The sequence below is a fragment of the Selaginella moellendorffii genome, unplaced genomic scaffold (assembly GCF_000143415.4).
Source record: "Selaginella moellendorffii unplaced genomic scaffold, v1.0 SELMOscaffold_2, whole genome shotgun sequence".
NCBI lineage: Eukaryota > Viridiplantae > Streptophyta > Lycopodiopsida > Selaginellales > Selaginellaceae > Selaginella > Selaginella moellendorffii.
In genome coordinates this window covers 972,851-998,091 of record NW_003314263.1, presented here as the reverse complement: position 1 = coordinate 998,091, position 25,241 = coordinate 972,851, and the positions used below count along the sequence as shown (strand labels likewise).

Below are 25,241 nucleotides of genomic sequence, written 5' to 3'. Positions count from 1 at the left end.
AAGAGCGTTCTCATGGCAAGCACAAAATCTGTAAGTGAGGCAGAAAAGGAGACGGAGAAGGAGATAGGTGAAGATGTAGAATATATAAGTCTTCCAAACTCCCCGTACTATACTCCAGGTGATCATTTTTCTGAACAAACGGCAACATTAACAACTATCGAGAACGCCCCAGTAATGTCAGAGACAACAATCCAAAGCAAAACAACTAACCTGGAGAAGGATGATAGTACCGCTGAGAGTACCAAAAAGGAGGTGTCCACTAGCGCTTAGGCTTATAATGGCGTGTGCCCTCATGCCATTTACTTGATCACCAAATACCTTTTTCCCTTTGCACTAGTATATCTTAATACCGGTCTAAGAAATAGAATGGCATGTGCCCTCAGGCCTTTTACTAAATCACCTTTGAAAGAAATGCAAGCCTCTATGTCGTAAAAAAAAGGTACTAGAGAAATTCCTTAATAATATGAATGTTATTTAGTTTCATGAAAATACACTAAGGGTCAAATGAGTTAAATGACTTCTCCAGACTAGCAATGCCTCTTGCTACACCTTCACAATTAGATTCGTTAGAAAAAGATAACATTGAATAATATCTAAATGTTCTCACCATTAAGTTATATGTCTGGCTAATAGGAATGACGTTCATCTTGGAAAGCTCACCACACGCTCAATGAACAAACAAATAGTGTGTGCGTGCATGCCATCGCTCTTCTTTAGCTTCAGATTCGGCTTGTTCACCTTGACAATGAGATTTATTATACAACCAGATGGACTCAGTCTGGACACAAAGTCACCGCGCTAGTCACCATGCCCCAGATATGTCTAGCCCCTGGACAAAAAACATATAATTTCACGTCATTTTCAAATACTTGAAAATTTGTACCTAGTCCCATTTTACTGAATAAATCCCACTTTAACGAAATAGAGCTTTTATTTACTACCATTATTTATAGTTATAGTTTAAAACCACTTCATTGTATCTTTAATCCTCAAGAAATCATAATATTGCAGAGAATTGGAATAGTGTAAGGAACTAACTTCCCAAGGTGTTTAGGCTAAAGGATCCCCGAAAGCACGATAGAAATGATAAAGAATTTATCAAATGGGACCGAGTCCCAGATCGAGTCCAAGATCGACTCTAATACCGAGTTCGAGATAGAGTCTGGGATCGAGTCTGAGGCCGACTCTAAGACCGAGTTCGAGACCGAGTTTGATACCGAATTCGAGATAGAGTCCGGGATCGAGTCCGAGGCCGACTCCGAGACTGAGTTTGAGACCGAGTTCGAGATAGAGTCCGAGATCCGAGATCGGGTCCAAGACCGAGTCCGAGGTTGAGTCTGAGATTGGGTATGAGGTCAAGTTTGAAATCGAGTCTAGGACTAAGTCTAAAGTCGGGTCCGAGATCGAGTCCGAGACCGAGTCTGAGTACTAATACAGGTCAAGGGGTGAAACCCCAAAGCATGTGTCTCCTGGGGGGGGGGGCTGCAGGGGGTTCCAAAAGTATAGTAGAGATAGTGAGGTCTAGGAACCAGTCTTGAAGGAATTCTCTAGTGGTGCTTCCAAATTGACTTGAGGTTGAAACTAGGACTGAGGGGCCTTGAGTGGGAGTGAGCATGGACTCAAGTGGTGCCGGAGGGGCCACCCAAGAAAGTGCTCAAGAGTAGCTCCCACTCCCGAAAGGGAAGAGGCTTGGTGTGCTTGGCTGCTTGTGCCTGCGGGGAGTGTAGCCAAACTTTAAGTCCAGTCTAACCCGGGGAGAAGGATTGGGAGAAATTTGGGAATCCGTGGATGGATGGTTAATGCTCCATTGCTCATGCAGTGAGTAGTTGAAACCAAGTAGGATCAAGTAGGAGTTAGTACAATAAGTGAGAACGTTGGCGAAGGAACTTAGCTAAAAGCCAAGGCAATATTAGTCGGATAAACGAGGTAAATTAGCAAATTGGAAAGGAAAAATTTGTGGCTTACAAGTAGGCTTAGTGGTGGCAATCTTGGTGATGGTGGTGGCTTCTACAATTAAGAGGCAATGAGAAAGAAAACATACTACTAAACTCAATTGAGATGCCAATTCTAATAAATATATTGTGGATCCTCTTACAATACATACTAGTTAAAAAAGGTGAGGTTTTCAATTGCATTGGTAAGTTGGTAAGTTGTTAGATGGAATGTTAATCTAGCACAATCTCATAAGGGTTCTTCCCTAATAGCTTTATGGTATCTATGGTGGATAGTGTGGAATGTAAACCCTTGGCCACATATCCAAGGGTAATGCAAGGGAATCTAAATTTCAAGGCTTTGTGCCACTAAACGAAAGAATGAAGCTAAATTTTTAAGCATATAGCCAAAGAGTGAAACAACCAAAGTATAGAATAACTTTTGAGCATTCAGCTCAAAGAATGAAGGGACAAGAGTATGGAATGACATTAGAACAATTTAGAGCATCCAACATCCAAATATCAAGATTAGTATGCAAAATAGAGCCAAATAAAATCTAGTATTATTTAAACATATCAGTGGCCTAATATGAAGATATGGGTACTATAAGCCTAACATATTTAGGACAATCTCTACACTCTAATTAGCAAATCTAGAGATTTTCATAAATAACCAATAAGACCAAACAAATAAGGTATGATAGCAAGGGTGTTTTGGCAAATATAATAAGTTATCATTTAGCAAGTATTGAGGGATCAAACTTAATATCACAAAGGTCCTAACACTAGCAAGTGCAAATCAATTAATGAATTTCTTTAACTAGATCAAATATGTTTGACTAATAGCATTTAGAAATTTCATTTTTATACTCTTTTAGCCAAATGCACATGTAATGACCAATTTCTCAATTAGGTTGAGTGGAGACTGATAAAGGATCTAGAAATACTGACCTCTTGCTATCATGATAGTAAAAAAAGAACATTTAAAAGTACTTAATGACAAGTAATTTTTAATACCTGCAATCGCATTCACAACATTGAGCCTAATCATGGCATAGCAGCCATAACCTGGCCGTAGCTCTTACAACCATAGCACTAAAGCTTGCTCAATTTTAGCTTAGGAGCTATGACACTAGAAGCTTGGCAAAGTTGTTGTATACTTTGGCAAAGTTATTATTTAGCTATTAAAGAGATACCCTAAACCCTAAACCCACTAAAGTTTTTTTAGAAGTGCTACTTATAAAATGAGATTAAATCTAATGTATTTTTCATTTCAGATATATCTATCAAATTGAAAAGATAAAATTTGATAATATTAAATATATCAACAATAAATATTCTATTAAGAAATCATCTTAAATTTTATTTTCTATTGTGAGGTCCAAGTGTACAGCTATGATGCCATATACTAATATTAGTGTAATGGGATTTTGGTAGCTGTTAGATTGGTTTCAATTCGGACCACTCGCTCTTGTATATAAATTAGAATTTTTGGGCTAATTGATATACATATTTTCTATATTCCCTTTCCATATTCTATGCATTCACATTGGTGGAGATGAGGGGCACTTTAGATTGTCTTTAAAGAGTGCTTAGATTTGGAATTTTAGTTTAAATTTACATCTAGATATAGCTTTTTCCATTTCCTTTCTTTTGTTCTTTCTAGGATTTTAGTTTAAATTTAGCATTTGCATTATCTAAATCTCCCTTTCCTTCTAATTTTTTTTCATTTTTCTTCTTTAACTCTTTTTTTTTCATTCATCTTCATGGCAAAGTAGCAGTTTCCTTCTCCTTTGACTTTGGACTAGTAGTTGGTACAATTGCTTGATGCTATGTGCTTGCAATTAAACAACCAAACTCAGTTGATAATGGCATTCACAACACGTGGTATAACTCCTCTTGCTCTTGATGCTAATCCTTGCATTCGGCCAGAGTTCTTTTGTGGGAATCTTGGGGATAATATGTACTATTGGTTTGATCACTTCACAGTGATTGCCACATATCATTCTTGGGATGGTGCTTGACATTTGCGTGAGTTTCCCACGTGTTTCCAAAGGATGACACTGTAGTGGTACAGGTAAGCTGGCAAATTGGAAAGGAAATTCCTTCGGGATGGAAGTGGAGGGCGAGAGGTACCCATACCGGGCCGCTAGGCCACGGTGTTTCGCCCCGGCGTCCCGAAGCAAGTGTTGCACTCAAGACTTGGGATTTAGAGGGTCCCATGATCAAGTCTTGTGGTACCGAGGGAAGTTAGGAACCTGGAAGCTTGGTGTGCTTGGCTGCTTGTGCTTGCAGGGAGTGTAGCCGAACCTTAAGTCCAGTCTAACCCGGGGAGGGGGATTGGGAGTGATTTGGGAATCCGTAGATGGATGGCTAACACTCCATTGCTCGTGCAGTAAGTAGCTGAGACCAAGTAGGAGCTGGTACCATAGGCGAGAACCTTGGCAAGGGAACTTAGCAAAGGCCAAGGCGGTGTTGGACGGATAGACGAGGTAAGCTGGCAAATTGGAAAGGAAAAATTTGTGGCTTACAGTACAATGGTTTGAATGCAACCACTCATAGGGATTAGAGTGTTTTCCCGGATGTCTTCAAACACACATTCTGACATGTCGACAATTGTGATGACACCTTCCAATAATTGCATTGTCTTTGTTAAGGGACATTTGAGTTGGTGATGCAATTTGGTATTCATTTCTAAAGCCTCTTGCTTCGTGCGAAGCCAAATATATCAGAATGGATCAAATTAGGAATGTTGTGGCTAATATTTCATCAAGATCTTGTCAGACTTGTGCATATACTTGCTCCAGCCACCTTTAATGATGTTCTTCACTTGGTACAACGTTATGAGACGTCACTTCTTCCACTTCTTGCTACACATCCTTCAGTTCCACTTCCTGTGGGTGATGGTCGTGTTCCAATGGAAGTTGATGCTGCTACTATTTGAGCCCAAGGACAAGGGTGAGGACGTGGTCGTGGCCGTGATATTCACTACTGGATATGTGATAAAGTTGGTCACACTTATCAGTGTTGTCAGCATTTTCCAGATTAGTAGCCTCCATTTCCTAGGTGAAGACCTTGGTGTCAACAATATTCTATTGGTGTTGCTGTAGTGGAGGGTTTGGACACCGAGATGTATCTGGGAAACAAGGAATCACACAAGTAATAGAGGGATTTTGCATGAATAAGTTAGTGAAGCCCTCCATCTTTCTTTCAAGAGTATCATTAGAAGGTTTACTCGGCACTAATTCATCTAGTGTTTACTTTCTAAGTTCATTTTTATAACAAGAGGTTTCTTATTATTCTCTCCATATTGGTTGATATAGATTCAAGTTTATCTTCTATTGCTTGACCTATTGCCACACATTGCTATCTACACTTGTGTTGTGTGGTGGAGTTCTTTATGGCAATGATTGTACACATGCATGTGCATGGGATGAAGTGGACCTAGTTGTGCATATGGGCAATCTTGTACTTGGGTTGCAGTCATTGTGGGTGATGTCAAGTCAAGCTTTTGACCTCATCCTTGGTATAGATTGGTTGCAACACAATCATGCCAAGTGTAACTTTGAAGCTTCTCCCCCTTATCTCATATTTCCTTATATTTCATCCATTCCTTTCACTTTTGTACTTCTTCATCCCTATGTTTTTACATTTGCTTCCATTACTTTTATCTCTCTACTACTTCCTTTTATGTTTCCATCTTGTTCCACTATTCCCTTTTCCGATCCCTCTGACAATCTTTGTGTTGCAGTGGTTGACTGGCTCATTAAGGAGTATGCGGATCTTTTTGAATATGACCTATCATTTGGGGCTAAGATTGCCACACGTCATCTGATTCCAACTGAGGATGCTCGTCCTATTAAGGTTTCTGTTTGTTGTCGATCACCTAAAGAGATCAAGATTTTACGTGCAAACGTCAAAGAGATGTTGGAAAAAAGTGTTATTCAAAAGTTACGGAGTCCTTAGGCATGTAAACCTCACATTATGATGAAGTCTGATGGGAGTATTCATTTCTACATTGACTATTGTCCATTAAATGAAGTGATGATCCCAGATGTTTACCCTTTTCCTTATATTGCTAATCTTTTGGATTGTCTAGGGAAAAGTTGTTGGTTCACCAAGCTAGATTTTGCTTCTAGGTACTAGCAAGTATTGATGGCTAAAAAAGATATTTATAAGATTGCTTTTTGTATACAGTTTAGTTTATACGAGTTCTTGGTGATGCTATTTGGTTTGAACAATAATTCAGCAACTTTCCAGCAGATGATGGATGAGGTTCTTTGCGATATGCTAAATGTGACTGCTAACTTCATTAATGATGTCTTAATCCATTTGGAGGGGACATGGGAGGAATACGTCTGTGATATTTGTAAAGTGTTGGATCAGCTATAGGATGTTGGTTTAAAGTTGAAGTGATCAAAGCACGTGTTTGGGTCCAAGAACACGATTTATCTTGGGTACTATATTTCTCGTGAGGGTTTGCAAGTTGATCCTAACAAACTTGTGGCTGTTCTAAGGTTCTTTACTCCAAAGTGTGTGAATGATGTGCAACGCTTCCTGGGCAAAGTGTAGTATTTCAGTCGTTTTGTTGATTATCTTTCTGATCACACTGCACCGTTGTAAGCGTTGTTGAAGTCATCAACGTCATCTTTCATTTGGTCTCTAGATTGTGAGCGGATGTTCATGGATCTCAAAAAGCTATTGATGATTCCTTCAGTTTTGGCATATCCTGATTACACTCAATCTTTCATTTTGTGCGTGAATGTTTCTGATATTGGTCTTGGATGATGCAAGAGAGCCCGAGTGTGTCTGGTCAACGCCATCCTATTGCATATATAAGCCGTATGTTACAACTAGCAGAGGTGAACTACTCTATGATGGAGAAGGAGTGTTTAGTAGCAGTTGAAACTTTATACATATCTACATAGTTCTCGAACGTTATTAGAAAGTGATCATGGTACCATTACTTTATTATTAAAGTAGAAGAACCTGGTTGGTCATACTGTTCAGTGGGCTTTGAAGCTTCATATATATAATTTTAATGTTGTTCATCGCCTGGGGAGTTTTATGATTGATACTGATGCTCTTTCTTGAGCTCCTCTTCCTTCTTCACTTTCTTCTCATGTTTTTGACGAGTCTATTATTTTAGCATCTGTGGATTTTTTAAACAAGGATTCTGTGCCGTCGACAGTTGTTGTACTTAATGTTCAATGTCCATAAGGTGTAGAGCAAGATCTACCTTCTCTTGATGAGGTTCACAGTCTCAAAAGATTAAGCCATGGATTTGAAGGCCTCGAGATGGGTTTGAAAATCCTACATCACTTGCTAATAACTTGCCATTCTGGCATTTACATTTTCAATATTGCCTTAAAGATGGCCTTCTTTATTTTGTGGGGACAAATTTTGAAAATCATTTATGGCTGATGGTGCTTTTTGTCTTTATTCCATAGTTTTTCCATGCTTACCATGATTCTCTTGTTCTAGGTGAGTATAGGACATCATCGTGTGGCTAAGAAGTTACATAGGTATTTTTATTGGCTGACATGATGTTATCTAGTATATACATAGTTGTGTTTAGTGCCAAACTCATAATACTCCCCCTCGTGCCACAGAAAAATAGTTGAAGTCAATTGCAATTTCCCGTCCATTTAAGTTTGTGGCATTTGATTTTATGGAACCTTTTCCACAATCGACTTTTGACAATAAATATGTTATTATTGCTTATAATTATTTGACTCATTGGGTGGAAGTTGGTGCTCTTGTTAGTGCCTCTGCAACTACTGTTAGATACTTCCTCCTCAATTGAATGGTATTCCAGCATTCTTGTTTAGAGTGGATTCTTTTGGATAATAGTCTTGCATTTATGGCTGAGGCATTTCATGTTTTGATGTTTCAGTTGGGGATACGCTACACTTTCATGAGTGCTTATCATCCACAATCAGACAGTTTGGTGGAACGGCTCGTTCAAACATTCAAAAGAATGATCGTGAAGTATGTGAATTTTCAATATTTGGATTAAGATGGTTATTTGCCATTTCATATATAGTCCCTGCATATGTCACAGGGGTGTAGAGTTTTGTTAGTGCTTTACTAAACAAAACTTTTATATAGTCGTGATCCAATATTACCAACAGAGCTAGGTTTACCTTCAAAATTGCCACAAGCTGCTGATGCTGGGTCGTGGGATCAGTATTTGATGAGTATTTTTCCACTTGTTCGAGCAGAGTTTGCCAAACACTTAGGCCGCACACAAGTGGGATAATAACGGTGTTACAACTTCTATCATCGTCCACTTACAAAGTACAAAGTAGATGACTTGGTGTTAGTCTGTTTTTCCCATCTTATGGTATGTGATTTATCTAGGGGGCTCCTTGCTCAATGAAAAGGACCGTATTGAGTGTTGTAGCAAGTTGGACCACAAGTTTATGAGGTTCAGCATGATGTTCAGCAGACTAATCCTCTAAAAATTGTATATGTGCACCAATTGAAACGTTTTATACAACATGATCAGGAACAATTAATATCACTTACAGATCCGTCGATGCCTCCTTCTGACATTCCTCCAGATCCCAGCCCATCTACAAAAGAACTTTGATGGTCTTCTGATGTAAAGTCTAAGTGTACAGCTATGATATATTAGTGTAGTGGGATTTTGGTAGCCGTCAAATTGGTTTCAATACAAACTACTTGCTCTTATATATAAGCTAGGGTTTTTGGGCTAATTGATATGCACATTTTCTATATTCCCTTTCTATATTCTATGCACTCACACTATTAAATTTTTAGACTATTTTTTGTATTATATTTTAAAATGTATCACTATATTAAGGCCATTATAAGCCACAACACTATTTATACTAAAAAGGTAATGTATTCTATTTCATGATTTCTAGTACTGTCCATAATTGATATGGATAATCTTAATAACTATATTATGTAGTTTTACAATAGTGTTTGAGAATTAAATATCATATGAAGTTATAGCTTATTCATCAGGATTTTGTATATTTTGACTTATGCTTATCCATGGTTTCTGGTTCTATTTTTTCCATGGTTTCTATTGTAAACCATAATCATCAATCAACATTTATAACATCTTGATAAACTGGCTACAACCTTGTCAACAATTAGTGAATGCTTAAACCACTTGCAATCCACTAAACACACTGCAATAAATGATAAACCCTATCTTTACATTTTCCTTCTAAGCAACTTTAAAGACTTGCATTAACTCAGACTAAGAACCTTCATCATCATCTAACATAACATATAAGAAGTCATGCTTATTTTATTTGTCCTTTATATCTTTAATATCTCATTTTAAAGCATTAAATTTGTTTCAACTTGCTATATGTGTTATTATATTCAACTTCATTCCACTATTATATTTACTTAACTTCATTTTGTTTGGGCCAAACATTTCATTGGTCTTGTTATACTTGTCCTCACCCTAAAATCCTAGTTGTATACCATTATCACTCATCCTCACTCCATTTTTGGGGCATCTTAAAATAGATGTTATTTATCATGACTTTATACTATTATCACATATTTTCACTCCATTTTTAGAGCTGAATTCCTATCTATGGCCCTCTACCTTAAAAAAAAAAAGGAATTTAAAGCATCTAAATAACTATCACGAATGTGATTGTAGATATTGAAAATTACTTGATGGTAAGTCCTTTCAAATATTCTTTCCTTTTTGCCACAAGGTTAGTATTGTTGAACCCTTTATTAGTCCTTCTTGTTCAAGTGTTAATAAACTTGATTTAGCATCTGTACTTAGTCGGACAAGCATAAGGAAGGAATTCCTAAATGTCCATTTAGCTAAATATATTTAGTTCGGTTTGTTAGTTCTTTTTTGCTCTGTCATACACTAGCTTGATAAGATATTGAGATTGGTCTTTCAATACTCATTAAATGATAGTTTATTATATCTACCAAAACACTTTCATTATCATGCTCCTTGTGTTAGTTCTATTTGGTCCTACTGACTATTTATAGAAAGTGTTTAGATTTGCTAGTTGGATGTAGAAATTTTCTTGAACATAATAGTGTTGCTTGAACATAATAATGTTGCTTTCAAGTTTGTAATCTAGTGCCATTCCATATTTAATAATTTTCATAATTGTCATAGAGACTAACTCCTGACACTAAGGGTAAAAGCCCAAAGCATGCATTCCTCAAGGTTTAATTTAACTCCTGCTTAAGTGACTATCCTTGTTCTACATTTGATTTGAGTCTAAGCCAAAGTTCCATACTATATTAGTTGGTAGAGTACCCATATCTTTGTGTGAAACCACTAATATGCTAAAATAACATTAGACTATGTTTGGTTTTATTTTGCATATTAGTCTTAGCATTAGGATGGTAGAAACTCTAAAATTGTTCTAACATCATTCTGTGTTTTTGTCATTTCACTCTTTGGGTTGAACACTCAAGAGTTGCTCCATACTCTAATTCCTTCATTTTTTAGCTACAAGCTTAGGAGTTTAATTTTATTCTTTCATTTAGTGGCCCAAGGCCCTAAAACTCAAGTTTCACTTTATTGTTCTTAAACATGTAGCATATAACACATGGTATATAACATGTGGCACAAAGAGTTTAGGTTTTACTTCATGGTTATCCTATAGTAAATCATCATAGGATAAAAGGTAAAAACCACATGCATTATATGAACAAGGAGAAAGTAAAAAAAAAATTGATGAAAAAACAATGTAAAAGAAGAAAACATGGAAAAGGAATTTTCAATAGCTATTAAGGCAAAAATTGAAAAAGCAAAAGATATTTGGATAACAAAGGAACTTATGTTATAAAAGACTCCACTTATTACAAAATACTTCTACCAAAATGAAATATTCCAGAAGTTCAACCTCCTTAACATCAAACTCAACACTTGCAATGTGAAAATAAAAAAGAAACTCTGAAAACTCTCCTCTTTAACAACAACAATAAAACAAAAATTCATTATCATATAGGAAATATAATCAATTTTAAACTTTTGCAAAGTAATTTAATCCTTACTTAACATTAAAAATGATCAATAACATACAAACAAAATTCTCTATGATATACACACTCTAAAAAATCTATATAATTTTGGGGAAAATAAGGAACATTTAACTTAATAATACATTGAGAACAAGATCAACATGCTAAAAGAAGAAAGTATTGTACTTCCTACAGATATAGCATCTCCAAGCTGTGGCATGCAATGCTCTGCAACCTCAGTAGCAACGACAATGATTATTATACTGAGAGAGTGTTGTATGGTTTGCCCAAGAAGAATTTTGGCTGGGAGATGGAGATGTGTGATGGAATAGAAGACGAGCTGCCAAAACGTTTCTCGGGTCCTTCTTGGATTACAAGACAATGACTTGGGAGCCACGAATTGCAACACTAGCTCAGTCTGACGACTTGGACTTCGTGCCAGTTTCAATCAAACGTTACCCATTGATACAATGTTGTGGAGAGTGTTCATGATGGACGACAGGAAATGCTCTCCATTCCATTTGGGGAGATGGCGATTGATCTAAGTAAGGCTTGGATGTTGACGACATTGAAGATTCTGGACGATGTGGATGAAAAGCAGAAGGAATCCACTTGGAGGTCATGTTTGATGAGTATGATTTGGATCAGAAACTCTACAGTAAATAAAAACTACCATAAGCTGTGTCTAAAAAGATTTAAGATGAAAAAGAATTTTATTATTTTGAGGGTAATTATATAGACGAGTTAGATTGGGAAAGGCAAAGAAAAAAAAATTATATGGCAATTTAAAGATTGGCATCCTCTCTTATTTGTTTCAGCCTTTATTGTTTTTTGTGTTTTTAGTGTTGTGCTCCAGGAGAACAACTGCTTCCGCCATCGCCATAAACGCCATGAACCAGTTGTAGCTCCCAAGCCTGGCCAAAAGAAAAGCCTCCCTCGCCTTTCACTAATAAACACCTCAGGTAATCAGTAACAACCGCTTTATCAAGATGCGTCAACTTTGAGCTGGTCTTCTGGGGCCAAACAACTTTCGAGAGGATCATAAGTAAAAGCCTTCGTCATAGCTGGAGCACTGCCAGTCTTAGTGAGGATACGCTCATATGTTATGAGATCCCAATGCTGTCAGCCGGCAACTCGAGTGCGGTTTGCATCCTAAGAGCATTCCAAATCTCATCGGTAGTCTTCCCCGTCTTCTTACCATACCAAACCCGAGCAACCCGCATCCTGCGAACAATCAGCCAAACCTCTAACAAATCATTGATAACGTCCATAGGTGCCACCGCATCTCGATGAAACATGCCTATGTAGTTTATATGGGCTAAGATTAATTACTTTAATAATTAATCAAGGACAGTCAAACATCTTTAGAAAATGTTAAGTATACATCCTTACAGAGCTTCTAATCGAAATTACTTGGTGATCAAGAAATAGCGCCAAAGCAGATTTGAATTTTTTACTAGTCCACCTCAAATCAGGGCTTCTTGAGAAGATCCATGGAAGGATTCATAGGCTCTGTCTTGAGGACGTGAAGTAGAGCCTTGGAGCTCTCCAAAATCTGCGAGATATGGACAATTTGTGATCAAGTTCGATGGAGATTTGTGATTGAGATTGATCGATCGGTATGGAGTTGTTCGAAGGACGAGGAAAGAGAGACGAATTCGAATCGAGCGTGACATACCTTCGCGTAAGCGGATTCCACCTCGCGGATAGTCTTGTCATACTCGCTCGAGTAGGCGTACTTCCGGGAGAGGCTATCCTCCAGTTCCGCTAGGCGCTTGCTGAGAGCCGCCAGATCCTTCTGGATCACCGCCTTCTCCTCCTCCTCCAGCTGCATTATCCTCTTGATCTCATCGCGCTTCTCCCTCAGCTCCTCGATCCCTGGAGAGGAAGAACAAGAGACCATCGATAAAAAACATCGATTTCACCTACGATGAACCAGCTCCAGATTGTAGTTTTGGAGCGCTGCCGCCCTCCCCATGTTCAATGCGCCCCCTCCTCCTCCCGATCCGGCCACCGCCGCGCTCTGCCATTCCATCACCATGCTGTGCGATCGATTCTCGATCTTCCCTGCCGCATCGTCCGAGCGTTCCTTCATGGACGACGCCGAGGAACCCTAAAACTAGACGCTGCCACATAACTGGCTGTGGTTTACACGTGGAAGGCAGCTAGTGGCTCGTTCTTGCCACGTAGCAGTTTAACGGTATTTTTTTAGGGCAATTTAAACCGTCCCATGGAATGGGGGCGCCGACGAGGAATGCGCCGCGCTTGTGCTAGTCCATGTTGCGGCGATTCTCCGGCGCATTCGACGAAGAATGGCCGTGACATCGACCATGGCCGTGGACGACAAGGTGAAGAGGTGTCCGACGGTATGGAGTGTGATCAAGCCCTTCGTGAATGGCGGCACCGCGGGGATGTGCGCTACGGTTGTGATCCAGCCCATTGACATGATCAAGGTGCGCAGATCGCATATCCGTCCCGAAATATTTCGATTCGACTGGATTTTGCGGTGTGCCAGGTCCGGATCCAGCTAGGGCAAGGAGGAGCGTTCCAGGTCGCCAAGCAAGTGATCCAGAACGAGGGATTCTTCTCTCTGTACAAGGTACTCCAGATTTCCATCCTTGCACTCGAGCTCCGGCATTTTCATTTCGAGGAGTGTCATCGAATTTTTTCTCTCGATTGTTTGAAGTTCTATGCTTTCTTCTATGAAGCCTTCCTTCTTCTAATTTTCTTCCATGCAGTCCTTAGACGTTTTTCTCTCGGCTGAAGCTCCACTGTTATTTCTTTTCTTTGTTCCAGGGTCTCACTGCTGGATTGCTGCGTCAAGCAACTTACACCACCGCTCGTCTCGGATCTTTCAGGTACAAGTCGAGAATTGTTTACTCTAAAACCTCTATTTTATTTGTCTCCTTGACTTCAGACTTGGCTTTGCTCTCTGCGTGTGAAGGCTGCTGACCGCGAAAGCCACTCAAGCCAACGATGGAAAGCCGCTCCCGCTCTACCAAAAGGCCTTTTGCGGTCTCACTGCGGGAGCGATCGGTGCCTCCGTTGGAAGTCCCGCAGACTTGGCACTCATTCGCATGCAAGCCGATGCCGTGCTGCCCCCAAATCAGCGAAGGAATTACCAGCATGCGCTGCACGCTCTCTCTCGAATCGCTCACGACGAGGGAGTTTTGGCACTGTGGAAGGGAGCTGGCCCGACTGTTGTTCGTGCCATGGCTCTCAACATGGGAATGCTGGCGTCTTACGATCAGTCCGTGGAGTTCTTCAAGGACACGCTCAATTTCTCCGAGGTCCAAACTGTTGTTGGTAAGCTCTCTAGTTTTTTCTTTGTAGTTTTGCGTCAAAGTTTCCTCTTTCTACAAGTTCCTTCTTTGTATTCCGTCGATGAGCTCATTTCTTCCTATCTATACTTTCTTTCGCTTTTGTGGTTCTGTGTAAGCTTCAGTTTCGTTCTTTCTCGTTTCTCTCTTCAGACTTGAGAGCTCCTCCTCCTCTTTGAGTGGCTGGTTTTTCTTGCTCTTCAAGCTGGTAAGCTTAAATACTTGTCCCCTTGCTTGTCTGCTGCGGTGCTCTCTCTTTGAACTTCGTGAGCTAATCGAAGACATATCGTGTGTCTCGCAGGTGCCAGTGCTGTGTCGGGCTTCTTTGCGTCGGCCTGCAGCCTCCCTTTCGATTACGTCAAGACTCAAATCCAAAAGATGCAGCCCGGCCCGGACGGCAAATACCCGTACTCGGGCTCAGTTGACTGCGCTGTCAAGACGCTGAAAACTTATGGGCCTTTGAAGTTCTACACTGGCTTTGGGACATACTGCATTCGGATTGCTCCTCACGTTATGGTACAGATACAATCTTTGTTTCCTTCTTTTTTCTAGTGTTTAATTGGCCTTGCTACTTGCAGATGACTTGGATATTCTTAAATCAGATACAGAAATTCCAGAGAATCATTGGTTTGTAAATGCAAACCGGTGGATTTGCTTTAAAATTTTTGAGAATCAGTCAGCCGCGAGGTTTTTGTTCCTCCTCTCTAGGATCTCACCAGTGACAAAACATTGGAAATCAATTTAACCAGTGAGGAGATCTATGAACACCTGGACCAGGCAGAACACGAACTAAAGAAAAGTAGAGCTTTGACTTGCGAGAACAAAGAGAATTTTGGACACCTTAAGACGTAAGCATGAAGTTGGACTTTACTTGATCGTTTGCTGTCGGATCCCGCGAAGACTCTGCTTGCATGCGCTGTTCCATTAAATACCACGAAGTTAATGCAAGTCGAAGAACACCCAAGACGTGAAAAGTTGGCAAAGCCATGAGATCAAACATCAATGCTCTTGTTTATGGTTCTTTGTTGTAATTTATTCACACAGCAACCGTGTAGCTTCCACCAGGTTGTAGAGGATCTAAAGTCAAGCCTTGCTCGCTCGTGGCCACCACATGACCTCTCGGATCTAGCAGCACGGCATTGTCTCCAAAGTTACTCCTTACGTTGATTCTCCCTGGTTTTACTTTCCAGGCCTTTCCATTGAGCATGACGACCGCGTAGCGAGTTCCTGGAGAATCAAACGAAAACAATCAGAGAGTGCCTGGGAACCGAGAAAAACGATCCATGAAAACTTACCAATCGCTTCGGTGGTGGTGTTGCTTTGATCCATCTGGAGCTGCTGCTGCGGCGTGGACGAGCTTACTTTGCTCCTCTTTTCTTCCGGCGAGTGATCTCCATCGGTCTCCACTTCCGATTCGGCGTCCTTGTGCTGCGAGGAGGTGGTGGTCGTGGAGGGGGTCGCATTGTTGTGTCGTTGCTTCCTCTTTGCTCGAGCCTTTCGGTTCTGGAACCAGTTGTAGACGTTGGTCTCGGAGATTTGGCCGTGCTGGCTCAGCTCGCTCGTGATCTCCTTGATCCTTTGCCGGTTTGGCGTCCCATTGCCCTGCTTGAAGAGCCTCTCGAGGATCCTCAGCTGGTTCTGCGATGGTGTCCATCTTTGCCGCGACGTTGGCTTGTGGTGGATTCCCAGGAGCATTGGAGACGAGTCCTGGATGGCAGGAGATTGGTGGCCGAGAAGCAAGCCTGATCAGGAGCACACGCGGCGAATGTTTCAAATTATCTAGCGAGATTTCCGCGACCGAGAAAGAATATGATCGAGAGGGAAGAGAGAAAGGAGAGAGTTCTTACCATTGTATGTGTGCTGGTGTGAGATCGTTGCCTTGTGCATCTCCACGAGCTGCTGGCAGATCGTGGCGTAGACCGAAATCTGGCGCCGCAGCGTCTCAAGCTGCTCCTCGGTCATCACCTGCGCGGGATTGGCGAGGCAGCTTTGCGCAAAATTGTGAGGAAGATTGGGAGGAGGGAGCAGGAAATGAGGCATCTGGAACGCATCGTCGACGACGACGCCCGCGGCATCGGCAGCAGCAGCAGCCATGGCAGCTGAATCCTCCGTCCAGATCGATTCCATGTCCACCAATCCATGGTGCTGCTGCTCCTCCGCTGGTGGCGGCTGTGGCGGTGGCGACGACGACGACGCTGGCGGCTGCGTCTGGAAATGCTGCCGCGATCCTAAATCCATGGGGCGCGCGGCGAGGTAATTCTCTCAGCACTCGGATTCGCCAAGACCTAGAGAAGAGAAGGCGCCCACGATACTATTTTTTCAAACGCTCCTCGCGAGAGAGAGAGAGAAAGAAGCTCGTTATGAATGTATCCATCCATTCATCCATGGGCATGGGATGGATCATGGCGCAAATTCCATGGCCATGTGACCATCGCATGTGCCATGCCTCCCACGAGGCGGCATACATACGTGTGCCCTAAGTTGATGACGTCAGCCATGCATGCGGCTCCACATCCCCATACACATCCATCACACCCATCCATCCCAGCCGTCCATTCATTCACATCCATCCTTTCTATTTGGGAATGATTTGTTTCCATTCCAGGGGGAAAAAACTCGCGCCATTTTAACTTGCCCGTTTATTTACAAATCTCGTTTTTTGCCTAGCTGCAAGCACTGTTGCTGAGAAAGAACTAGAAAACTTGGAGGAGAGAAAACCAAGGTAAGAAGAAAGATCAATCAAACAAACCTCTAGCTCTTTCTTGTCCTAGCTTTGTGTACACTCGAACGGATGAACAGCGGCTTCTACTCCCCTAATCCGCTGGAGAAGTTCTATTGGCCTGTTCCAAAAGAAGACAAATACACCACACAAGCACGAGTTAGTACACAATGAAAGAACGTTAAGGACATCGATGAAACAAAAAGAAAGGAAGAAACCAAAACGACGAGAAGACCACCATAGCCAGAGGACAAGAACAAGAAAAAAAAAGAGAGGCAAGGATGGAATGAATCCCAGCACTCAGTCGGGGGATTAGATCCGGTTTCAGCACCACCGAGGTGTCCATTCTCTGGCATAAATTCGAACCGCCTGGCACTCCACCATTGAGTAATCAGCAAGCTGTTCAAGCCAATCGATCCAAAAATGTTAAGAAAAAAACAGCGAGGAGCGAAACAAACGACCGAGGCACTCAGTTCTTGTTAGTAATGCATGAAACGAGTGAGCTGGAACCAAAGTTAAGTTGGGCCCAAGGACGAAAAAACACACAAGAAAGCAAATCGCTAAAGAATGGAGAGAGCCAGGGACTTACAATCCAATCTCACGATGGCGGCGCATCTGTTGTTGGTTGTCGGCCATGATGCGAAGAGCGTCAGAGTCGGCTCCTTTGGCACGCCGAGCTTCAGTATTAGAACTGGGTGACCAGAGCTGCATAAAAACTCATTCAGTTGGCTCTCAAATGAAAAGGAGAACAAAGCCACCTTAATAGTGTTGTCAATTCCGCTCGTTGCCACCAAGCAATCATGAGGATGGCACTGTATACAATTTACAACTGCATCCAAAACTACATGTGATAACTAACCGAAAGAAAAAGACGAAAAGCTTCACAAACCGACCGCTATCGTCTCCGGCTAGCATCGTTACAAATCTTCCAGTTTCTTTCTCCCAGATAAACCACAGGCCATCGTCACTACCGCTCGCAACGAATTTCCCTGGCAATCAAGTTTTGAGAACTAGTCAGATCCCAGAAAAACCTTCGAACCTCTTTCTCCGAGAAAGCTCGCCTGCTTGATGTCTGTTCCGGTGTTGCAATGCCCCACGTATCGCTGCCGCATGTCCATAGCAATGTCCGTCTTCCGGAAAATGAAAAGTAAAAGCTTGTCACAATCTCAAAAAGAACTAGATTTACTTACTTGTAGTTCTGGTGCTCCTGAAGCTACCGTATTTGCCTGCTTCTCTCGACCACCATCACATTTTCTTCGAACTCTTAAGTTCAAACTACTAGGGGCTCCGCTTTCTCGGTCTCGATCGTTGTCCTCAGTGACGGACATCTCGATCTCCATCTCCATGTCCTCTTCTTCAAGATCAGAGTCATATCTTTCTGCTCTCCTGCTTTCCTCTGAAGAATCACTGTGATCTTGTTCCTGTCTAAATAAAAATTCTCTCAAGGATTGAATCCTTGAAGGGCGTCTCTCCGGTTTTGTTTCTTCGTTATTCCAGACGTTCCGAGCTTGCTCGGCTAAAATAAAACAAATGAATCGAAACCATGAGAACCGAGCATTTAGAAGTGTCTTACCAGCAACAAGCTTCGAATGCAGCTGCGTCACATGATCGGAAAGAGTACCATCTTCAGGATCGAGATGGTGAGCTCTCGTTGCGAACTCCCACGCTTCCTTATGTCTCCCTAACTAATAGTCCCGAATCATAAGTTTGGAAAGCGAGGCTCAGTATTTTCGAACCTGAGAAAGTGCCTCGGCCATTCTGTGATGAGCCACTACTGACATGGGATCAATAAGTCGAGCTGCATTGCTATCGCGAACAGCCATATGCATGTCGTTTTTCCATCCTCTCTGAAACCACGATTCAATCTCGATCATCAAACAGTGAGAAAACTTATACCTTCACAAAAGCTCCGGCGCGAAGGCACAGCAAATCATGCCGAAGCTGTGGTTCCAGGACAACTCCACTAGTTTCAAGAACTTCACTTGTCGTTTCAATCGCACAGAATGAATTTCCTTCTTCTAAGGCTCTCCGTGCCTCTTCCAAGAGCTCCTTGCATTCCTACAACGGTGATGCCGGAATCAGTGCCAGAAAGGAAGATAAAAGGAATGCTTTAACCCGAAGAAGAACTCTTTTATTGCCTGAAGGCACTTCTTGTGTTGAGGGTACTTTATACTGTTGACCATTCACGATAGGGACTAAGGCAGTCCTTCTCGGAACATCACCGGCAGCATAGACAACGGTAGCATCATTCCCTGCAAAAGAAACACCAAAACACTACGCCACCCTTCGTAAATAGTTGCATACCATTGTACGCATCTAACAAGTAGACGTGTTCTCCGCTGTAGCTCAAAAGTACCTCGCCGCCATCAGGGCTGAACGTAACATGTGTAAGGTGCAAACTGGCACGCTGCATGAAAAAAGGAGGTTTACAAATATGTGCATCGCAAGGCTTTCAGTACTCACATCAGAAAGATGCATTGGACAGTAATAGCAAACGCAAGCTGGTGGTTTAGATTGCTGGCCAGATGGAGTCAGTGGCGGAAGCATCCTTCTATCGTACAGACGGGCAAATGAATCGCTGGAGTAAAAAAAAAAACAAATGTGAGATACAATCACCCAGAATGTCAACAAGTACCTGCCACCAATGAGAATTTGATGCGGACGGGTCGGATTTATAGAGCATGACTTCAGAGCAAAAGATCCTTTGGGAGGATCAGACAGGGTTTTTTTCGCTCCATTTCTTAAATCGAGCTAAACATGAAAACGCTTCAGATGCGAAGCTTTCGATGCAAGAACAACTTACGAGAATATTACGGCATTCCTGCTCCGCTCCGCACGTCACGGACTGGCGTAAGTCGTGTTGCCTAAGAGTACCATCTTCACTGGCACTCCAGATTAAGTGTGGATTTCCTTCTTCAACCTGCACTTTCGGACAACATCAAACCGCTTGCTGCCACCAAAAATAGCTTACAGCCAGTTTCTTCACGCGCTTGGAATGACAACGGAAGAGTCCAAATGGCTCACTGCTTCCAGTAGCAGCCACACGACTCCGTCTGTGTATCCTCACCTAGGCACCCAGAATCTAGTTGAAGTTAAAAGCAAACAACAAAGATTCATTTTTCTCACCTCCGAATCACCGGCTCCAGACACAACAATGTCGTCCCCGCTAGCCGGTAAGAACTTTGTGCAAAAAATGTTGGCGATGTGACCGGAATCAACACTTTGTAGGAGCTTCCGTGTGTTATAGTCCCAAACATTCACCTAAGAATAAGTCGGTCAAAAACAGAAGAAAGCAAAAGGAAGAAAGAATGAAAGACTGTACCCTTGTGTCATCAGAGCCCGAGAGTAACAGGGAACCAGTTGTGTTCCACGCCAAAGAATTCACACATCCATTGTGACCCTGTGAAGAACAAAAATCTTTAAACTCCTGCAAACTATCTTCCATCTACTATCACCTCGAGGGCCTTTTCGCGATGCAAGCGAGCTAAAAGAGCTGGATGCATTTGGAGCGCTCGCATTGGATTGTGCTCCTGGTATGGATACGGCACCTGGGAAGAGCCAAAAACGAGAAAAATTTATCACCAAAGAACCTAATCCAGCTAGAAGTCACCGATCGCGCGAGCAAATCACGAAATATCGCTGCTCGAGCGCCGATTCCTACCCCAGACCTCATCCATACCTCCTGCGAATCGATGCTGCGGCCATCGACGAGGCCGAAAATGTTCCTGTCTCGCGCGCTCACCCGGGCCATCGCCGCCGCCTCCTCCCCCTAACCCCAGCAATTCCGCCACGCGCTCCTGCCACGCACCGATCAGCGCCGCCAAGATCACCGGCAGCGCTGCCACTGACGGATCTTCTTCTTCTTCGTCCCCAGCCCTCGCGCTTGAGCCATCCTCTCCTCTCTTAACAGCTATGATATGGTAGCGAATATTCCCTCCATTTGGTATTCTAGGGTTTGTGCCAGAGCAATGGCGGCGACGCGGCTGTCGATCAGGAGCGGCATTCACAGGCTCGCGCAGCTGCGATTCAGTGCGTAGCTGATGGATTTCTCCGTGCTATCCGCTTAGATTTCCCTCTTTCTCGCAGGTCTGGGGCCGCGATTCTATGCCACCAAGCAGGAATTCGACGATGCGTATGAGAAGGAGGACGATGAGGAGCTCCGGGCTGGAAATGCGGACAAGTTTGGGATGTCTAACAAGCAGCGTGAGCAGCTACTGGGAAGGGCTGCGAATCAGCGTTCTCGGCAGCAAGAGCCTCTTCCTCCGATGAAATGGGTAAGACTTCCTGGATTGAGAGCATAGATTATGAGCGTTTCTTTGTTCTTCCAGCAATTCGATATGAGAGTGGTGGATGTGAACCGGACGTTTAGAGTGACAAAGGTACCTACATTGTTGGTTTTTTGGAGTTCTTATGGTCTTTAGAACAGGCTGGTGGGATCCAAAGCTTCACGGCCTTTGTGGTGTGTGGCAACTATGAAGGGATTGCCGGCTATGGCAAGGGTAAAGCCTCGGATGTTGGCTACGCTGTTGACAAGGTGATCCTTTTTACTTCTTTTGCTACAACTTTTTTCTCTTTTTTCAGGCTTACAGGAGATCGCTAAGAAACCTTCACTTCTTTGACATCTACATGAACCGGACCATTTATCACAGCCAAAGAAGCAAGTTTGGAGCGACACACGTACGTATGGTGTTTTCTTTTTTTTTTTGTTCTTCGTTGGTAGTGATGTAATTGATCACAGGTGAAGTTGTGGCCTGCTGACAAGGGGGTCGGCCTAGTTGCAAGCGATGTTGTTGGGGATATACTGTTCTTGGCAGGATTCAAGGACATGAAGTCCAAGGTACGTCCTTGCCAAGGAATAAGCCGATGGCAGCTTTTGTTTTGTCAGGTGATTGGGTCTCGTCACCCTCACAGCACAGTGAAAGCTCTCTTTAAAGCCTTGTGCGAGGTAAAATTGCTCCATCCTCGTATCACTTTTCATTTTTCGTTTCAGGTCGAAACTCCTGAGGTTCTACCAGCCATTCGACCCCAAGGTCTTTTTTCATGGTCATTGTAACGAAGCCATGGTATGACATGCATGAATTTTTTTGCGAAGCTGAGAGTTTTTTTTATTTTTTTGGAAGTTTGACCAGATGCTGGATAGAACAGTTTTGTTTCACTCTGTACATGGTAAGCTTGTGTTTTACTCCTCCTCGACGAGAACTTGATTACAGAAATTCGTCCTTGTCCTCGCAGGATAGAAGATGTTTTGTCTTCTGTAGAAGGTGTCCTTGATGACGGGCTTATTGGCAAATTGTGGCTTAGCGTAGTTGAATGTCTTTGCTGTTCTTCCGATCTCATCATTGGCAGTTCGATAGCCACCACTTTCCTGATCACGCAAAGACTTCCACAAGGTCAGAACTTTTATTTCGATTGAAAACTTCAACCTTTTCAATGCCGGGATTGTTGCAGCAATAGGCCGCTCTGTGTTGGCAGTAGTATGTCTCGTGATGGCATTTGGAACAGAAGGGAGTAATTGACAAGCCTGGTTTTCCAATATCATACAAGTACTTGGGTCCTTCGAACTGCCATATAGTAAACGAGCTGGTCACTCTCTCCAGATGCAACAAATCTTCTGCCGTACCCGTGTGGGTTTTCTCTCGGATTTGGTCGCATCCTTTTCTAGCTTTTTCATTTTCTTCGCCATGGTTTCCAGCGATTTAACCGAGTGCTTGTAGTCCATCTGTGCAGGCAGAAGACAAACAAGCCTCAAGCGTTTTCCTCACGCTCCACGTACCTTGAGCTGCTCCCGATACTGGTTCGTTCGCACGACATTGCTAAACTCATCTCTCTTGGAAAAGTCTGACGTTAAGAAACCTTTGTATCTTTCAGGCTGGAGCTCGGCGTACATGATCCGATCAGCGTATGGGTCTCCCTGCGGGGATCAACAAGGCAAGTCTTTTCAATCACTAGGCTGGTTTCTGGATATCCTCCTTACATCGGAGACCCAAGGGTGCTCTTTCTGGAAGTAGACATCGATGGTCTTTCCGTGCTTTCCAGGATTGGTCATAAATTGCTTGCCAGTGAGCTGAGACGGCAGCGCTGCACACAAAAGAGCAAATTGAAGCGAGCTGCTTGAGCTGCGAGCAAGAAATCCTTGGAACTTACGAGGCCGGTGTCCATATTCGAATGGATTATCTTCGGTGCCCACTGTGATGTAACTCGTGATCTCGAAGACATCGCGAAGCGCTCTCTCGGTGAGCAGATTCTTATTCATCTTCGGTCACTAAGAAGGAGAAGAAGAAGATCAATCGCGCTCTCCACAAGAAGATTGCGTGAAACGGAGCTGCGGCAGCCAAGGTGTCATTCCTCTGAAAATTCTAACCGCCCTCACCGCTTTGCTGAGAGATATTCTTTTCAGCTGAAAGGAAGTTATAATTGATGACTGTGTAAAAAAGCCACAGCTTAAAACACATAAAAGTGATCTCCTTTCATTTCATTTACATTGAGAATCTTCTCATTATAGATTTATGTCAAATTCTCCATGAGCAGCTTTGGAAATGGATTATTTATCTTTTAGTTGTCTAGAGTTTAGACAAAATAGTCATTTCATAACAAAGATAGCACACTGGGTGAATTTGATCTAGTTGAACCTTTATAAACCTCATTTCGTGGCAAAGCTTGATTGAAATTATGTAACTATCCCAGATGTGTACGCTCTTCTTTTTTCTAGATCATCTGGCAAGAAATCGTTGATTCACCAAATTAAAGCTGCTGATCGAGATCCACCGAAAAAATCTTGACAATCTGCTGTGACAGGGTTGGTGTGGCAAATGGTTTGGCCATAAATAACTGCAGACACGTTGGTCCTTTTGTTGGGCTCCCCATTCAAGAGAAGTGCGTAGAGAGCCTTGATGTACGCAGGAAATTCATATCTGCTCTTCTTGGATTGCGAGAAAAAGAGCCTGGAGGAACTCCACCTACAAGACAAGATCGAATGGAATATATTTTGGCCTTGCCGAAAATAACTTTCTTTCTGTATGCGTGATGATGTGCACGACGCTGGATTGTAATGATAAAACTCGCTCATCAGCTCTAGTGATCATCTCTGCTTCATCAAGCATCACTTATGATTGTGCTGTTAATCATCTCCACTCTAGCAGAGTTAAGCAGAAAGCTCAGATACAGTTCCCTTTCCCTGCGGTCTTTTGTTCGCAATCCAGAAAAAGCAGATGAACACGGGGGAATTTCCTGCAGATCTCAAGTCTCTCTATTGGGGTGGCCGCCAGCAATCGACCAATGTGTCAGCAAAGATCTGTGGTGAATCTTACACAGTTATTTTTGCTCAAATGGCACAGCTCGAAAATGCTTATCCAAAGAGCTCGACAGATTCCAAAAGTGAGTTCCATGATCGTTTTCACCTTTGTGGAACACGTGTTGGAGTATTTTACATTGTAAGGAAAGAATTACCGATTTATCCAGGTTGTAAGGCTCCACCTCCTTGGTCTCGAGGACGCTCTTGGGGCATAAAGGCATCCACCATAGCCATTAAAGTCGGCTTAGAAGAAGGCAGGATTGTACAAGAGAGAATGGGGTGATGACATGAAAAGCTTTGGAAAACACCAGAATATCTTTTCGATACTGTTCTCTATGGAGGCTCCATGGACGGACTCCATGGATGCTGCGGTGATATCGATGTCAGAACAGCTCATCCTCCGCGCAGATTGTTTCTGTCTGGAGTTTCCCAAGCTTTTTTTTCTCGCAATCCAAGAAGAGCAGATGAACACGGTGAATTTCCCAAGGATCCGAAATCTCTACTCGATGCTCTTGACTGAGAATACCAGCAAAAGACCAATGTGTCCGAAAGAATCTATGGCCAAACCATTTGCTACACCGGCTTTGGGATCAAACACTTGAAGCTTCGGCTGGACAAAGTTGCACCCCTTGCATTAGGGGCACAGATTTGCGAGGGGAATGGCGCGCGCGTGCTATCTCTGCTATGAAATGTATAAATTTTGGTCACCTTGATTCACTTCCAAAGCTGTTCAAAGATGTAAAAAGTACTAACAAAAGGGAAGAGAACTACTCCATTATTTTAGTATGCTTTGTGACTTCAATGTTATTATTTTTACTGGCTATACTATTAACGTAAAGTACATATGACCTGCGGTAGAACTGTTGGATCCATCCCCAATCTGTCGTAAAGACACGCTAAGAAACACTTTGGTGCTGGTCTGCCTCGATCCGAGCTTTGCATCTAAGAAAACTCTAAGTAAGCAAATATGCCTAAAGATATTCTTTTCA

The 25,241-nt window shown here is 42.5% G+C and overlaps 6 protein-coding genes across 7 annotated transcripts; 2 read left to right on the top strand and 4 right to left on the bottom strand.

Moving 5' to 3' along the window:
- Positions 1-12,350: 12,350 nt before the first annotated feature.
- LOC9661973 (Sjoegren syndrome nuclear autoantigen 1 homolog) lies at positions 12,351-12,900 on the bottom strand. The gene is made up of 3 exons (XM_002962368.2): positions 12,852-12,900; positions 12,601-12,800; positions 12,351-12,477 (listed from the first exon to the last, which is right to left on the bottom strand). The coding sequence occupies exons 1-3, from the start codon at positions 12,898-12,900 to the stop codon at positions 12,394-12,396; spliced, it is 333 nt and encodes a 110-aa protein (XP_002962414.1). The 3' UTR covers positions 12,351-12,393.
- Positions 12,901-13,250: 350 nt separating this feature from the next.
- Positions 13,251-14,938, top strand: LOC9660777 (mitochondrial dicarboxylate/tricarboxylate transporter DTC). Its single transcript, XM_002962789.2, has 6 exons — positions 13,251-13,375; positions 13,438-13,521; positions 13,719-13,780; positions 13,867-14,228; positions 14,544-14,758; positions 14,821-14,938. Exons 1-6 carry the CDS (start codon positions 13,253-13,255, stop codon positions 14,875-14,877), a joined length of 903 nt encoding a protein of 300 aa, XP_002962835.1. The 5' UTR covers positions 13,251-13,252; the 3' UTR covers positions 14,878-14,938.
- A 277-nt stretch (positions 14,939-15,215) lies between these two features.
- On the bottom strand, positions 15,216-16,558 carry LOC9660776 (WUSCHEL-related homeobox 13). Its single transcript, XM_002962367.2, has 3 exons — positions 16,090-16,558; positions 15,538-15,984; positions 15,216-15,469 (listed from the first exon to the last, which is right to left on the bottom strand). The coding sequence occupies exons 1-3, from the start codon at positions 16,478-16,480 to the stop codon at positions 15,279-15,281; spliced, it is 1,029 nt and encodes a 342-aa protein (XP_002962413.1). The 5' UTR covers positions 16,481-16,558; the 3' UTR covers positions 15,216-15,278.
- Positions 16,559-16,850: 292 nt separating this feature from the next.
- Positions 16,851-20,756, bottom strand: LOC9661972 (WD and tetratricopeptide repeats protein 1). Of its 2 annotated transcripts, none has more exons than XM_024661874.1 (19): positions 20,641-20,756; positions 20,417-20,509; positions 20,284-20,361; positions 20,088-20,222; positions 19,933-20,028; positions 19,765-19,881; positions 19,597-19,712; positions 19,425-19,539; positions 19,266-19,368; positions 19,077-19,213; positions 18,858-19,019; positions 18,698-18,808; positions 18,535-18,646; positions 18,152-18,477; positions 18,001-18,091; positions 17,855-17,950; positions 17,720-17,790; positions 17,551-17,666; positions 16,851-17,360 (listed from the first exon to the last, which is right to left on the bottom strand). In XM_024661874.1, exons 1-19 carry the CDS (start codon positions 20,710-20,712, stop codon positions 17,075-17,077), a joined length of 2,433 nt encoding a protein of 810 aa, XP_024517642.1. In that variant the 5' UTR covers positions 20,713-20,756; the 3' UTR covers positions 16,851-17,074. The 2 variants fall into 2 exon arrangements, with proteins under 2 accessions (XP_024517642.1, XP_024517646.1); XM_024661878.1 differs by having other exon boundaries at positions 16,851-17,082.
- A 109-nt stretch (positions 20,757-20,865) lies between these two features.
- On the top strand, positions 20,866-22,602 carry LOC9660775 (30S ribosomal protein S5). The gene is made up of 11 exons (XM_002962788.2): positions 20,866-20,990; positions 21,048-21,235; positions 21,290-21,340; positions 21,388-21,495; positions 21,543-21,638; positions 21,700-21,798; positions 21,847-21,906; positions 21,952-22,024; positions 22,082-22,127; positions 22,194-22,351; positions 22,410-22,602. The coding sequence occupies exons 1-8, from the start codon at positions 20,879-20,881 to the stop codon at positions 22,012-22,014; spliced, it is 777 nt and encodes a 258-aa protein (XP_002962834.2). The 5' UTR covers positions 20,866-20,878; the 3' UTR covers positions 22,015-22,024; positions 22,082-22,127; positions 22,194-22,351; positions 22,410-22,602.
- On the bottom strand, positions 22,141-23,234 carry LOC9660774. Its single transcript, XM_024689617.1, has 4 exons — positions 22,936-23,234; positions 22,735-22,872; positions 22,582-22,680; positions 22,141-22,482 (listed from the first exon to the last, which is right to left on the bottom strand). Exons 1-4 carry the CDS (start codon positions 23,212-23,214, stop codon positions 22,141-22,143), a joined length of 858 nt encoding a protein of 285 aa, XP_024545385.1. The 5' UTR covers positions 23,215-23,234.
- Between the last annotated feature and the right edge of the window lie 2,007 nt (positions 23,235-25,241).

Bases quoted from the DNA above. Each gene is read 5' to 3' on its own strand.
- LOC9661973 (XM_002962368.2), bottom strand. From the start codon at position 12,900: ATGGGGAGGGCGGCAGCGCTCCAAAACTACAATCTGGAGCTGGTTCAT. The intron at 12,801-12,851 runs GTAGGTGAAATC...CTTCCTCTCCAG, and splicing joins CAATCTGGAGCTGGTTCATC to GGATCGAGGAGCTGAGGGAG. The intron at 12,478-12,600 runs GTATGTCACGCT...CATATCTCGCAG, and splicing joins TGGAATCCGCTTACGCGAAG to ATTTTGGAGAGCTCCAAGGC.
- LOC9660777 (XM_002962789.2), top strand. From the start codon at position 13,253: ATGGCCGTGGACGACAAGGTGAAGAGGTGTCCGACGGTATGGAGTGTG. The intron at 13,781-13,866 runs GTACAAGTCGAG...CTGCGTGTGAAG, and splicing joins GCTCGTCTCGGATCTTTCAG to GCTGCTGACCGCGAAAGCCA. The intron at 14,759-14,820 runs GTACAGATACAA...TGCTACTTGCAG, and splicing joins GGATTGCTCCTCACGTTATG to ATGACTTGGATATTCTTAAA.
- LOC9660776 (XM_002962367.2), bottom strand. From the start codon at position 16,480: ATGGATTTAGGATCGCGGCAGCATTTCCAGACGCAGCCGCCAGCGTCG. The intron at 15,985-16,089 runs GTAAGAACTCTC...GCTCCTGATCAG, and splicing joins ACACCAGCACACATACAATG to GCTTGCTTCTCGGCCACCAA. The intron at 15,470-15,537 runs GTAAGTTTTCAT...TTGATTCTCCAG, and splicing joins CACCACCACCGAAGCGATTG to GAACTCGCTACGCGGTCGTC.
- LOC9661972 (XM_024661874.1), bottom strand. From the start codon at position 20,712: ATGGCCCGGGTGAGCGCGCGAGACAGGAACATTTTCGGCCTCGTCGAT. The intron at 19,540-19,596 runs GTACTTGTTGAC...TTTTTACTCCAG, and splicing joins CAAATTCTCATTGGTGGCAG to CGATTCATTTGCCCGTCTGT. The intron at 18,478-18,534 runs GTAAGACACTTC...GTTTTATTTTAG, and splicing joins GCATTCGAAGCTTGTTGCTG to CCGAGCAAGCTCGGAACGTC.
- LOC9660775 (XM_002962788.2), top strand. From the start codon at position 20,879: ATGGTAGCGAATATTCCCTCCATTTGGTATTCTAGGGTTTGTGCCAGA. The intron at 21,236-21,289 runs GTAAGACTTCCT...TTGTTCTTCCAG, and splicing joins CTCTTCCTCCGATGAAATGG to CAATTCGATATGAGAGTGGT. The intron at 21,341-21,387 runs GTACCTACATTG...TCTTTAGAACAG, and splicing joins GGACGTTTAGAGTGACAAAG to GCTGGTGGGATCCAAAGCTT.
- LOC9660774 (XM_024689617.1), bottom strand. From the start codon at position 23,214: ATGAATAAGAATCTGCTCACCGAGAGAGCGCTTCGCGATGTCTTCGAG. The intron at 22,681-22,734 runs GTACGTGGAGCG...CTGCCTGCACAG, and splicing joins AGTATCGGGAGCAGCTCAAG to ATGGACTACAAGCACTCGGT. The intron at 22,483-22,581 runs GTACGGCAGAAG...TTGGAAAACCAG, and splicing joins CCGAGAGAAAACCCACACGG to GCTTGTCAATTACTCCCTTC.